Source organism: Ranitomeya variabilis, chromosome 3, assembly GCF_051348905.1.
Source record: "Ranitomeya variabilis isolate aRanVar5 chromosome 3, aRanVar5.hap1, whole genome shotgun sequence".
Lineage (NCBI taxonomy): Eukaryota > Metazoa > Chordata > Amphibia > Anura > Dendrobatidae > Ranitomeya > Ranitomeya variabilis.
In genome coordinates this window covers 670,032,322-670,047,177 of record NC_135234.1, presented here as the reverse complement: position 1 = coordinate 670,047,177, position 14,856 = coordinate 670,032,322, and the positions used below count along the sequence as shown (strand labels likewise).

Here is a 14,856-nt window from a genome sequence, read left to right as displayed (position 1 = left end):
AGAGTCCTTGTTTAAGTAAAACCAGTAGGGAGCGCCTTTAATAAGGTGCAAACTATATACAAAGAAGTTCGGATCATGCACTGTTCATGATTCAACAGTTTTTTTAAAACTTGTGCAAAACTTTTGGTAACAAAAACAAACAATAGGGATCCCGGGTCAACAAAGGGATCCCTTTAAGAGTTTACCCTGAACGGGTTTAGCAGCCCAACAGAAAACAGTAACTATTTACAGATTCATGGTATCGAGGTTTATTCTTCCAAGTCTGGGGGCGGTCTCCGTGAGTACTGCCCTCCTCCCGCCACCACATAAAGGGCATCTGCACCCTGGATAGGGGTCTGGGTACTCACGGTTCTCCTCGGAGTGATGGTCCGCAGACACTTGGCACACAGGGAGATCGGGGGAATGGCCGCAGGTCTTGGGGAATCATCAGGGGGTGGTAGTGTCACTTCCGGCTTGTATTTACGTACATGCAAGGCATACCACCCTTTATCCCCCCAGTGGCGGGTATATTTAACTCGGTCTCCTGGATAGAGATCCCGGCCTGGGTGTCCCTCAATGAGATGCGCCTCTACATCCCGCCGGTTTACAAACACTTCCAAGGCGAGACCGGGCTCTTTAATAAAGCCGCAACCTCCCTGCATCCGGAAGGTGTTGACCACGCCATATCGCTGCGGACCCCAATTCTCCTCAGTAGCCTGCCTGACTTGGGCTTTCTTCTGAAGGTCTTTCTCCCGCTCAGCCTGACGTCGGAGCTCCTTCTTGCGGGCCCACTCCTCTTCTTGCTGCCGCAGCCGTTGGCGGTATTCCCTCTGGCGGATGACCGACACTCTCTCCCTCCTCCTGGGCATCCCCTGGGAACCCCATCAGATTGGTAGTGGCCGCGCGGGTCCATTTGAAGGTTACCCATTCTCCCTGGAGCTGCGTGGGTTGTTTAATGGGCTGTAGGGGGCGATCGGCCGTCTGCAGAGTTTCCCAGGGCCTCTCGCATTCAATGCGGCTACACACCCGTCCGGGTGGTCGTGGTGGGGGCGAGTCTACATCCACCAATAGGGGCTCCTCAATCGCCGCGCCCGGGTCGGCGCCGTTACCTGCTCCTGCCGCATCTCCGGTGTCGGTCTCCTCTGTAGTCGATGGTGAGAGCGATGCCTGGTGCGGCTCCTCGCCAGGGATGGTTGCTCGCTGGCACAGACTCCGGAACTGCCGGCACAGCTCCTCCACTTCCGCCCCGAGGATTTCCTGATTAGTGATGCAGCCGGGTAAAGACTCCGCCGGCTCCCATTGGTAGAACCTGGCACAGGTCTCCTCTCCCTCTCCGGGGTGGCTTCCGTGCTCCATGCTGCCAATCGGATTCTTCCTCGTGGTCTCCAGCAGTTCTTGCCCCTCCCCGTCTGGAGGGCGGCCTTTCTCTCCTCCACCATCCCACACTAGGAGGCGGGCCCTTCTCCTTGATGGGCACATTCTCTGGACATAGTAATAACGGTGAGGGGCGGGCTCCATTTTCGCGCCACTCTTCCAAGCTACGCCCACGAGGACACGCCCCATGCTCCCTGCGCGCCACATAGTGTTATAATGGCGGCGGTTTTGGCGGGGAATGTCGGGACACAGTCTTTGCAACATAATACAGTCCAAGCACAGTAAATCACAGTTCCAAGGCACACATGACCTGATTCTTCAGGCTTAAGTAGATCCTGTTCGTGACGCCAAGTTTGGAGCGCCCCCACACCGCCGCAGGGCCGAGGGGTACCCGGAGCCGGGCCTCTGGGTCTCTGCTCTGGGGTTGTCACGGTGGCTAGACCCGGTCCGTGGCCCTGTCCGTCAGTGGGGGACGTCCGGTGCAATAAGTGGTGTTGTAACGGTGCAGTTGTGGGGTGCAGGTCGCGGTAAATAACGAGGACACCAGGTTGCAGTCTCTTTACCCCTTTACTGGAGATCTCTGAATCCTCAGTCCAGAATACGGTTCACCAGGCTGCGCAAGTCCGGCCGGTCCAATGGCACCTCCAGAGTTCACTTCACAGGTGGAAATCGGTGCCTTCCTTCTTAGCGCTATGTGTTGTAGTCCTTCCCTGCTGTGCTTACGGAAAGTACCCCACAACCGTTGTGTCTGTTTCTTAAGTTCCCTCACAACTCGATTAAATGATGTTCTTCTAATCTTCCGTCCCTTCCTGATGTTACAGTTAGAACGGCACCCGTTTGTCGGATAGGCCTGGAGTTCTTCCGGGACCCTAGAGACGCCCCTCTCCCGCAATTGCCTCCCAAGACTTCATAGGTGATATGTGTTAGACAGCCCGCCTTAAACTGACTGTCCTGCCGCTGTTTAGAGTATTGCTTGAAGCTGAATGTTATAATACTCCCTCGGCGTTCCGGCCACCGGTAGTGCGCCTCAGTAGGGTGTTGCTCCGGTCTTACAGCACGACCCCTACTGGAATTCTCCTATTGCTTGATCTCGTTTCTCACTCAGCACAATCTATCTCGCTTCTAGTCCTTTCTTGGGTCCCGCCGCTTCCCGGAGCTGGCGTGGACCAGTTACGTTCTTTTCAATGCCAAGCCTCTGTCAGGATCCCACCCCTGACAGAGACCCTACTGTCTCTTCCTCCACAACACCCTCTGCCACTGGGTGTTGCTTCGTCCAATCCAGTCAGCTTTCTGATCTAACTTCCTGCCTGACCCCCAGTTTACCCACTATGGTGGGGAGTGGCCTAATGAATAGAACCCTTAGCTCCCCCCAGAGGCCCGGCTGTGAAATGTATTGGTGTCTGTGATACCTGATCAGATGAACTCCTTCAGTGCCATCGGACGCACCATGGCTCCCCATAGTGGCGGAGCCACAGTACTGCAACGACCAGGACTCTGGGGCGCTGCAGAACCTTCTATGAAGTCTGGGGGCCAATAAATCACCAACATTATGTAGTGCAGGTTTAGAATTTCAAAATACTGTATGTCAGTCAAATCTCAGTGAAAGTCAATTTTTTCAGCTTCATTCATCAGGGCAAACTTACATTTCTTGTGTAAAAATTGTCAGATTCCCTATTCTTTAATAAAAGGGCACGTTAAAAATGCTACACCTCCGTCACATAAAAGGTTAGTGGTTTAGCAGCCACAAACCTAGTAACCATTTCCTTAAAGGAGAAGAAAAATGTACTCTTGTACACTGGCTGTGTCTGGAATTGCAGCACAAGCATTCATTTGAGTACATACGAACTAAAATATCCAGCAAAGCCAATGGACAAGTGGGAACAGTTTATAAAAAATGCAAAGCCTTTATAATCTCAGACAATTCTTTCCAGTTTACCTCTTAAGCCACCATAAAAATTAGATTAAAAAAAGTTGTCTGAATCAGCAGATGTTTATGGGGGCTTCCAGAATCTCCTCTGACAGATGCTTATCTTCCCTGAAAACACAAGGATCAGTTGAGTGGTCTAATCATCAATTCCTCCGACCATCTAACAGCAGTTTTCTACCCTCTGTCCATAAAAAAACTCATGCAAAAACTCATCTGAGCCTTCAGAGTTATGGGAAACTGGGCGCTATCGATGTGGGCAAAACATCAGTCATCTCATGTTCATGGCCAGCTTTAAAGATCTCTTTTTTTAAAACACCCCAACAACAAGAGGCATATGATTACACAATGCTGTGGCCACATGGTGCACATCAGTGATGCATTTTATCACTTTATTCCACAGCCCTAATGAGTATAACATTTTGCTGGTCCCCACAGATGTTTGTCAACTTTTGAAGTAAAATTGGAAATTGTTGTAATCTATTGGCTTTTTGGACTTCGTCACTTCATAGTCATTTCTTGGAACAACCAGACTAGTGGGAACATCCAAGCTTGAGGTTGCATACTTTACCCAAGTGGCAATAATGTGAGAATTAACCCTCATCATTCCCAATTACTAATGGACACAACAGGTGCATTATTACTACCGTGAAGATCGTTAAAGGAACTGTCAACTGAATTTGGCAGACTATGCAAATGCCCTGTGTCCGGTCCGATGGGCGGTGTTTCTTTTTTTTCCTTCCCCCCCATCCTTCCCTGCTGTCCGCAATATTTTCCGGAATTGGAGTAGGTGTCCTCCATAGTTCGTGCATGCGCAATGCATTCTTGTCTCGCGCACATGCAGTATGCGTTGCCCATCTGCAAATACTTCCGGAACATAGTGCGTCGGCGCATGCGCAGTAATGCTTTTCGGCTTTGCCAGCAGATGGGCAAAGCATACAGCGCGTGCGCGAGACAAGATTGCATTGCGCACGCACGAACTATGGAGGACACCTACTCCATTTCCGGAAATATTATTTTCTACCTCTGTCCACGCAAGTCCTATGGGCAGATATACCGTAGTTTATCACTGACCTTTTAAGACAGGATACGGATTATATTTGGGGAACTTTTACATTAGGCAATGAGAAGAAAGTCAAGTTTTTTTACTTTGCATACAGGATCAGTTTCAAATAGAGAATTACTTGAAAAAGGTCAAATTGTCCAGTAGTGCATACCGTTAGATACGGTATTTATTTTTCTACTTCCAGTAAACAAAATATGAATCCTTTTTCCATAGACTTCAAAGTAAAAAAAGAAAAAAAAATAATAATCCAGCTGACATTTTGACATTTATTTTATTTATTTATTTTTTTTTAAGAGGAGAAAAAGTTGTCAAAAGCTTGTTCTGTTGACAAATCTATTAAGTGATCATTGCTAGGCTCATGTAATACTAGCAGACTCTAAAAACTTGTAGGACAGTGGTGGACCCTCAAGTCTACTTGTTGAGCAAAAATAGATCTAAGGTTCTACTAATTTCTCCAGCTGTCGGGCAATTATCTGGAAATAGAGATGTAACTGGAGAAATGCTGTCTAGGTACTGCTTTGGGCCTGAATCATTATCACAAAAAGTTCAAAAGTTTTAAAATTTATAGAATTTTCATTTCTAATTTGCCAGTAATGTTACAGAACCGAGATGACTTCAGAGCAGGGTGCTTAATACCAATCACAGTGATGTCATCTGTAATTTAAAAGTGCTTATGCCAGAGTTGTGACAGCTTGTTCTACATGCACACCTTCAAAACAGAACAACCTGAGAGGTGAGCTCAACAGCCTTGATGTGATGACAAGGAGCAAGGCTCCCCTGGAGGCAATTCGCCAAATGATGTTTACTCAAGAAAGAACTGGTAAAATGAGAAAGGCTCAACAGATCACGAAGAGCGATTTACAACATCTACGAACCTAGAAAGAGGCTACTGAAATTTTTTTTTTTTTTTTACTTTGACCAGCGTTATTATGGGGTCCAAGCTATACATAATGGCTAGAAGATAATCTTAACCCCTTCCCGCCGCGGCCCTTTTTCGTTTTTGTGTTTTCGTTTTTCGCTCCCCTCCTTCCCAGAGCCATAACTTTTTTATTTGTCCGTCAATATGGTCATGTGAGGGCTTATTTTTTGCGGGACGAGTTGTACTTTTGAAAGACACCATAGGTTTTACCATGTCTAGTACTAGACAAACGGGAACAAAATTCCAAGTGTGGTGAAATTGCAAAAAAAGTGCAATCCCACACTTGTTTTTAGTTTGGCTTTTTTGCTATCTTCACTAAATGCTAAAACTGACCTGATTTTATGATTCTCTAGGTCATTACGAGTTCATAGACACCAAACATGTCTAGGTTATTTTTTTTATCTAATTGGTGAAAAAAAAATTTGCTAACTTTTTTTTCCATTTTCCGATACCCGTAGCGTCTCCATTTTTCATGATCTGGGGTCGGGTGAAGGCTTATTTTTTTGTGCGCCGAGCTGACTTTTTTAATGATACCACTTTTGTGCAGATACGTTCTTTTGATCGCCCGTTATTGCATTTGAATGCAATGTCGCGGCGAGCAAAAAAAATGTAATTCTGGCGTTTCAATTTTTTTTTCTCGCAACGCTGTTTAGGTTAATGCTTTTTTTTTTTTTCCATATATTTTTAAAAACAATTTTTTTTTTTTTTTTACTTTTGCCATGCTTCAATAGCCTCCATGGGAGGCTAGAAGCTGGCACCACTGGATCGGCTCAGCTACATAGCAGTGATCATCAGATCTCTGCTATGTAGCTGAATTGCAGGCTTGCTATGAACGCCGACCACAGGGTGGCGCTCACAGCAGGCCGGCATCAGTAACCATAGAGGTCTCAAGGACCTCTATGGTTACCATCCTGATGCATCGTCGACCCCCGATCATGTGACGGGGGTCGGCGATGTGCTTATTTCCGCCCGCGCGGCCGGAAGCGGTAGTTAAATGCCGCTGTCAGAGTTTGACAGCGGCATTTAACAGGTTAATAGCGGCGGTTGAATCGTGATTTCACCCGCCGCTATTGCGCACATGTCAGCTGTACAAAACAGCTGACATGTCGTGACTTTGATGTGGGCTCACCGCCGGAGCCCACATCAAAGTGGGAGACACGACATGCGCCGTACTAGTACGGGGCATGTCGGGAAGTGGTTAAAATGACACCAGTTTTTTATATTAGAACCATGTTAAAGTAGATCTCATGATCATTCTGATTTAAATCTGATGGACTAGAACCAACGTTCCTTCAGTTACAAAAGATTAATCTCATCCATTTTTGACCAATATTGAGCTTCATGGGACAGAAAAAGGTGCTCATATGACTAGATTTTTAACAGTAATAAGTGCAAAAAGGTCTTCATTGTAAGCAAAGCTATATAGTTCTAAAAAGGAAAAATGTTTTACTCCCATCTTTAAGTTTAAAAAATACTGCATAAAAAACAAAAAAACACTACACCTTTTTCAATAATTTGTACATTTTTGCATTGTGCAGCAGAATTCTGTTAGAAATTACCTTCTTTATCAAATTCGATTGGCGTGCAGTCGTTAGCATTCCTTTCCCATGGGCAGTAATACACAGCTCCTCCTTCGACGACCTGTGGTTGAGTTGTATTCGCCTTGGGAGCTCCAATCAGGATGCTGACACTGTGAAGGAGTAAGTGTGGGTGAGACCAAAAAGGAAAAAAAAGGAGTGAAGCTGTAGAATATACTGCCATTACAAGTCATATCATTGAGGTCTCCTCGTTCACCATTTAAAAGGCTAAGACTAGCTTTCAAAAAATGTAAATATTAAATATGTCTAATAGGAAATGAATTTGACCCACAATATCAACTTGCCGGTTGAGAAAGGGCCTCCATCGCAGAATACTGGCAGTAATGGAGCTCTATATTGGTACACTTTTGGAAAATTTGGATAACCAGATAAACCTTAATAAAAAAAACGTGTTTAGAATAGTAGAATGGAGACTTGGTAGTGTGCACTTAAGCCCTGCAGCATTTGGGTCCTGGGAAGAAGCCTGCCTATTATGGGGGCTGAGGCAGGATTCACACCTAGTCCCTCGTGCCTGAAGGGGCCCACAGTTCTCTCTGCCATAATAGAAGACAGATGACAAATGGTAGGTGGGCTCCCTCTAAAGCTCATGGTTCCAAGAGTATAATCTGTTACATCTCTGGTCCTAAGGTCACACCTGACCAACTGCTACGTGTGCTTGCAAGTTTTACAGTGTCCTATGCTTGTCCCATGTTCCTTCAGGTATTAGGATTTCCTCCCTCCCTCTAAAAACATATCAATAAGTTATTCAACTTCCTATTAAATTGGTTCTACTAAGTGTCCAAGATGTGGGCATTCAATTGCGTGAGTGATGGCGATCGGTGCACAATACTGCAGAATAGGGACAGCGCACACATTGCAGATTTGTCACAAAACCTGAAAGGTTTCATGATGCCAGAAAAATGAATAAGAATCTTGGTCTCATTCACATTGATTGTTTTTGGGGGGACGTGTAGCTTTAAATATGCTGCATGTGATTTCTGAAAGTTTTTTTTTTTTTTTTTTTTTAAACAGATTTCATTCATACTAATGAGTTGGGGAAAGTCAGCACCCAAAAAAAAAAAGAAGACGTGCAAAATTTGTTGCAGAAAATTCTGCACCAAAATACTTAAACATGTGCACATACCCTTATTGTCCCAGCAATGAATAGATCTCCATTGGTATAACCATTGTAATGTCCTGTACAAAACAATTAATACAGGGGGTATAAATTTCAGTATGTGATCACCCGTCACCTGGATACGCAATCATTTAATGATCACTATAGATCTGACCTTGGGAACCCCCACCAGTCCTGAGAATAATATTCTTCAAAGATATGGTTGACAGTAAAATCAGACAATTGTCTAAACCCCATGATCTCTCTCACATATCTGCAGTTCAGGAAACCATACAATAGCATGTGAATGATAATAGCAGCTCTTTTATAAGCCTTTATACATTGGGGTTTGTGCCCCTTTATAAAGAAGAAAAATAAATTACCCAATACTATGAAAGGACCAGGAACATAAAAACATTAGCAAGTCCGCTCAACAGAAATAAAACATTGGTAATCCCTGCCAAAAGGTATATGAAGTTGGAATTCACAATTCATGCAGTCTCCATTCTGTCGAGGTGGAAGAATCATTGATTTGGCATCTGTATAACAATTTGTACTGAACAGATGGGATTGTGTAGCCAAATATAAAAAAAGGAATGGACTAAGGATGTGCAAGACTGGATAGCCCGAAAATCAAATGTTATTCTGTAAATATTAAGAACAGCTGGAAACAGACGGAAGAAGCCATAGAGATCTAAATCCCCATTCATGACACTATATAAAAACCTCACATTCCGAGTTCACCAAGAAAACGTTGTCAGGACTGAGTAATAAAGGAATTCTGCAAACATCCCAGCTTATAAGAAGCCAAGGAAAGATTCAGGTACCAGGGAACATCAGCTGGACGTCAATAAAAGCCCTCATCCCCGGCCAATTACCTTTTGTCATGCATGGCTTATTACTTAAGAAGGCTCCTTTGATGCATAAACAGGTGTTCAAACCAGAATCTTATTTCCCCCTCTAACTCCAACCAATATAGTGCCGAAACCAAACAGACGGTCCTATTAACGCGTGGAGAAGACGGACTTGGAGGAGTCACAGGTGCACTCCATTAGGAGCATTATCTCATAGCAGCTGCAAAGTGCTAACCTCAAGCAGGTAATGAAAATTAGTGTCCTAATGGAGCTCCTTTAGGTCATTGCAGTGATATGCAAGAGGAAGTCTATTATATATATTAAAAACACAAAACTTTTACTAATAAGCTATCATTTGGCATTTAATTCAGCCACATAGGACACCAGGTTCAATATTTATAATCTAAGATATATAATATTTACTGCAGTCAAAAAAAAATATCTGTTGCTTGTTCACAAGGGAGCAATATTTGCTCATCATAACATGTCATATGCCTGTGACTTCCAAAGAAACGCTCTATAAAAAGTTACTACAAACACTGAACCACATCTCAAAATCGGTTCCAACAAATGGAAAATCTCAAAGAAAAGGAATCTTCATTACACATTAATTGTGCTCGAGGCAATGACGCTCGTCCATATGAACAGAGCCTTGTGTCCGTCTCATGAAAGCACAATGGCACGATATTCTCTGATGTGCAAGTCAGTGATCATTTACACATAACATTACATAGAGAAAAGAATTCCAAGTATCAGCGGCTTCACTGAATAAAGATCTATTCTACATCTACCCCAAGTTATACAACAGTTAACCTTCAAGGGGCACATACCCAATGTTATTCTGCAGGGTAACTAGCCGAGACTTCTCCCATAGGAAAACAAATGGAAGTATTGGTGGCCTAGACTAGACCCCACTCTGGAAGACCCACAATGCCAAGAGTTATCCCGATTTATGGCTATGATGTCTTACGGAATTCCCCATTAACTAAGGGCAGGCCAATGGGATCATGATTGGATTTGACTACTAATTGGCTTATGCCAGCCCATGTTAACAGACTAAATTCTACTTTACCGATCAAAATGTGTAATTTGGCCCCCAAAAAACCCTCAGTTGATTTAGGAAATGTTCTCTCATCTAACATGTGAAAGTCGTTCGGCTATGTTGGATTTCATTTTCGGTGCAATGATTGTAAGCCAGAGTAGTTTTAGTTTATGCCAAAATATTGGGCATCTGAGCAATAATCAAGACCAAGCTATTGAGCAAGGAAGAGATAAACTAGCAATACTTCAAATTATGATGTTCCAGTATGAAAGCATGCAAATTGTCTACATGAGAGAGGAAGAGGGCTAGAACTCTAGCGCCACCTACAGGAAGTAGCAATCCTAAAAGTCAACATTGACTTTTACGATCCTCATCACATGATTTAGGATAAAAGTCAAAACCTAAAATCTTATTTTGTAGACACTGTCAGTGCAAAGTGAGACCCGATTTGCTGGGGAGAAGTGCGACTGGGAAATCAGGGGCAACATTCTTTCTTGCGGAGAACAACATGTCAAGTCTGACATGCCAAGGTGAGGAGACTTCAGCCACAATGCTCCTCTGGGAAATATGCAAATTGTCTCAGAGAGGAAGAGAACTAGAATTCTAGTGCCACCTACAGAAAGTAGCAATCCTAAAAGGCAATATCCATATTAACGAGCTTTGTCACATGACTTAGGATGGAAACAGTCACATCATTCAGAACATGACTGCTTTGTTTGACTTCCTTAAAATGGAGATGTTGAAACTTATTCTCAATGGATAGAAAAAGTCTGGCAAACTGGCAAGAATTAGAGCTGTAGGGCACATGTGCATCCCATGGTCCATTTCTACAGGGCATTTCTTAGCATCATTCTAGGGATCAATGTGGGTCACAGAGTTCAGCACATTATCACCTATCCCAAGGATAGGTGACATCTTAATTTCACCATCTTCAGGTTGCCTTTTGGTCCTGCAGCAATAATGTCCGGACTATACTCCATGACTGCAGCAACCATTCGCATGACAGGTCATGCTACTATCACAGCTGAGACCAATGATTGGCTGCAGTAGTCAAGAGAGGGTAGTTGGAACATCTTTACTTCAGGACAGAAAATAAAGACTTGCAGTGCTGGATCGGCAGGCAATGTAACACTTTCCATCAAGGTTTTATTTATGTCATTTTAATGTATCTCCATTCTCCAGCGTTCTAGATTTATTGTTTAAAGAGGTGCCTTTAAACACCCTGTGAAACAGGTCACTAGCAAAATACTGGAGAGGAGATGTGCATTACTCAGTATGCTGGAACATTTTTCCAGGTTCATGTCACTGAGGTTAACATCCTAAGTGTTGAAAGGGTTAAATCGGCCATATTAAGCTCTGGGTTTTTGTGAACAGCTGAAGAGCTTGTGGGAGGCTGCTAATATCTCCACCTCAGGGTGTGGTCCAGAAGGTAAACAAATGAATTCAGTGTGTCTGGAGATGAGGGCTCCAGAGTTATGCTCATGTTAGAGAACTGAACCTTGTTTTTGTTCCTCTGAGCAGGCATATCCCATAGCCACACAGATTGTAGTGTATGCCATTTTGTTTTTCCTGATTTGCCTGAAGGGCAGTGTTTGTTTACCTAATTTTGGACTGGTTTATGAAATACGGTTTTAATAAGCCAGTTGAAAACTTAAACGGAAAGTATTCCTGTGACTACCTCTAACTCGCTCAGCTGCTTAATTTACTACAATTGGTGTTAGAAGTGCGGACAGCGTTCCCAGGGAACACATGTGACTGCTACAGAGGTATTGCATGTCCTGGATTAAGGTGGCCATAAGCCAGCAACCAACGTTCGACAACATGAAGGACCTGATTAAACACCTGGTGCAAGCCCAGCAGCAACAGCTGGCATAACAGGAGACAAGCTGCTTATGTAACAGTTCCAGATATAGTAGCACCGACAAAAGCAGAAGCAGATTGATTTGCTCACAGAGGCAGTTCGTGGTGTGAGCAGGCATCAGGATGCAGTAACGGTTGGAGGCAGAACAAGGGTTAACAGGGGATTTTAATGGAACAGCTTACGGCTATGTTTCCACGGTCAGGAAATGTAGCGCTTTGGAAGCAGTGAATACCCCGCTCCACCCGAAGCGCCGCCCCCCTGTTGTACGGGCGGCGATTCCAGATGTGTTCATTGAATACATGTGGAATCACCACATAGTGTTCATAGACCGGGTTATTTATCTTGCGGAGACGGTGTGTCTCCGCAAAATAGACATGCTGCAGTCTAGAAAGATGTGTAGCATGTGCGTAAACGCAGGGCCAACAGATGCATCCATACGCACATAGTGGAGAAGGGATTTCATAAAATCCCCTCTACTATGCTGTAACATCTGGACGCAGAGGATTGGATGCTGCAGCTGTACGCAACATCCAATCCGCAGCAAATCCTGATGCATTACACCACGTGGAAACAGACCCTTACTCCACGCAGGGAGAGGGTAAATGGGGGAGATAAGGATACTAAAATGGTGTTTGGTGGATGTAAGTATAGCAGAGGCAATAGAGGGTTGAGGAAAGTACAAAAGGTATCAAACTTATCAGTCCAGCAGTGTTGAGGATATGTCTGAAGATAGCGGTGGCATTCCGGCGTGAACACTTGAATCCGGCGGCGTCCTGGTCGGAGATGGGTCCTGGGTTCCGGTGTCGGCGAGGGTCCTGGAATGTCCTTTCGCGGGTCCTGGTTCCAAGATGGGTCACGATAGAGAGAGGACAGTCTTTCTTTTTAAGCGTCGGCACAACGCTAATACGGACGGGAGAGTCCATGTACAACGGCCTCACTCGGTTTATGGCCGGGATCTCGAGTCTCAAACAGCACCCTCTGTGGTCTGGTCGTGGGGAGGGCTCACTCACGCTCAGTGATACTGCGGGAGTGGATGTCAGGGTTCTTAGAAGACATCTCTTCCTACAGTCTCCAGTAAGTCTTCATAGGCCTCTCTGACTTAAACCTACTGTGTCCTAACTGTTCAGCGCAAGAGGGCTCTCACTCTGCCTCCGCACACTACAGCTTCCAGCCAACCGAGTCCCTTTTCCCCTTTTATACCATTCACACCCCCTGATCTCAAGTTCAAAGGTCGGTCTAAGGCACTAAACTATTACCCCTGCAACTTGAGTGACAGCAACTATGGTTCCAAACTCATCATGGACAAGGCACGCTGAGGCTGGCTCTCCTCCTTACAGTGGCACAGTGGCAGTGGCGACTCCAAGGTCAGCTGATCATTTTTCCATCCAGAAGGCTTTAAAGAGGAGCCCTGCAGAAAATGACCCCGGGTGACTACAGAGACTTTGACAGTTTTTAAAAAGGGTTGCTGAGAGGGAGAAACTCCCGCCAGAGCAATGGCCAGAAGTGCCAGCACCATACTTAAAAGGGGATCCCTAGAAAGCCTACCATGACAAAGTTTTACAAGACGCCAAAGCATATGTGAAACTGAAAATTAAATTAATCGAGCTTGGGGGTGACAATGACTGTCAGGGCACAACGAGACCACTACTGGGCTTACAACTGACAAAACCCCCTCTAAACAAATGTTTGACCTACAGCACCTGGTAAAAAATGGTTGCAGACAGAATCCTCCACTTCTGCACAGATAAAAGAGCGTATGGTGATGGACCGGTTTGGGCACTCCCTCCTGAGGCCATTGCAGACTTGGGTTGCCCAGGGTGTTTCCCGGAACACAGACGACCTGATTGGACTGGTCAAAAGACATCGGGGAGAGGGGGAAGAAGGGGGGGGGGGGGGTCGAGGGTTCCTTGGGTAGGCAATCCACTCAGTGGAAGGTCGCAACATGGGGCAGAGGGTGCCAAATGGTCCCAGCTGCAATATTCTATGCTGAAAATGTCACGGCCTAAGCCATATAGCCGCCTGTTGACCTCTGAGCAGATTGACTGTAGCCTGTGACACTGCTGTTCATACTATACATATACGGCCTGAAGTGTGAACTGTTCACTCAGCGAGGTGCCACAAGCTTGTCCCCTAAAAAGTGAATGGTCTTAATGTGACTAGACTGCTAAACTGGGAGTTTGGTGACCCTAGTGAGGGCCATACTCCCTCTCCGGCCGACCCTGGGAAGAAAGTTGGCATCAGCTACATCCACAGGGATGCTAAAGACTATCTTGTGGCTAGAGTAAACATTGAAACAGCCCAAGGTATTGAGTCCGAGGTCAGCGTTGTCCAGGACTTATTGCACCCCATTATAATAGGCCATGACTTGTTTTGGAACTTGTGGGGGAAGGAGACAGAGCTAGGATAAAAGATGGGTCACCAGCCCTAGAATCTGACTGGTTTCACTTCTGTGTCCTTGTGGGTGATAAGGACAGTGTCCTTTGAGGCAGATAATCCTGAGTTGGTAGCCTGTGAAAACTTTGAGACTGCTCAAATGAAGAACCTTCATTTAAAACAGTAACATTATCAAACACTCCTTTTAAATGTGAGTCGCTCAAGAGCCAGGGGGGCCTACACCAGGTTTCCATACTTTGCAGTAAATTAGGACTTGCTATACAGAGTTACTAAACTGAGGGAGGGGTTGGTGGGAGTTTAGAAAGCAACTGTAAAGGTACCGTCACACTAAACGACTTTATAACGATATCGCTAGCGATCCGTGACGTTGCAGCGTCCTCGCTAGCGATATCGTTTAGTTTGACACGCAGCAGCGATCAGGATCCTGCTGTGATGTCGCTGGTCGCTGAATAAAGTCCAGAACTTTATTTGGTCGTTTGATCGCTGTGTATCGTTGTGTTTGACACCAAATGCAACGATACCAGCGATATTTTACACTGGTAACCAGGGTAAACATCGGGTAACTAAGCGCGCGGCCGCGCTTAGTAACCCGATGTTTACCCTGGTTACCAGCGTAAAATGTAAAAAAAACAAACAGCACATACTCACATTGCGTCCCCTGCAGTCTGCTTCCTCCTCTGACTCAGCGCCGCAAAGTGAAAGTGAAAGCAGCACAGCGGTGACGTCACCGCTCTGCTCTCACTGTACGG

At 45.2% G+C, this 14,856-nt stretch overlaps 1 protein-coding gene across 1 annotated transcript in view; it reads right to left on the bottom strand.

Annotated features, from left to right (window-relative positions):
- The window catches only part of ITGA5 (integrin subunit alpha 5), a 146,805-nt gene that overhangs the window by 57,407 nt on the left and 74,542 nt on the right, over positions 1-14,856 (bottom strand). Inside the window, exon 2 of the mRNA XM_077297921.1 lies at positions 6,822-6,952. Coding sequence (XP_077154036.1) covers positions 6,822-6,952 — 131 coding nt within the window. The remainder of the gene's footprint in view (positions 1-6,821; positions 6,953-14,856) is intronic.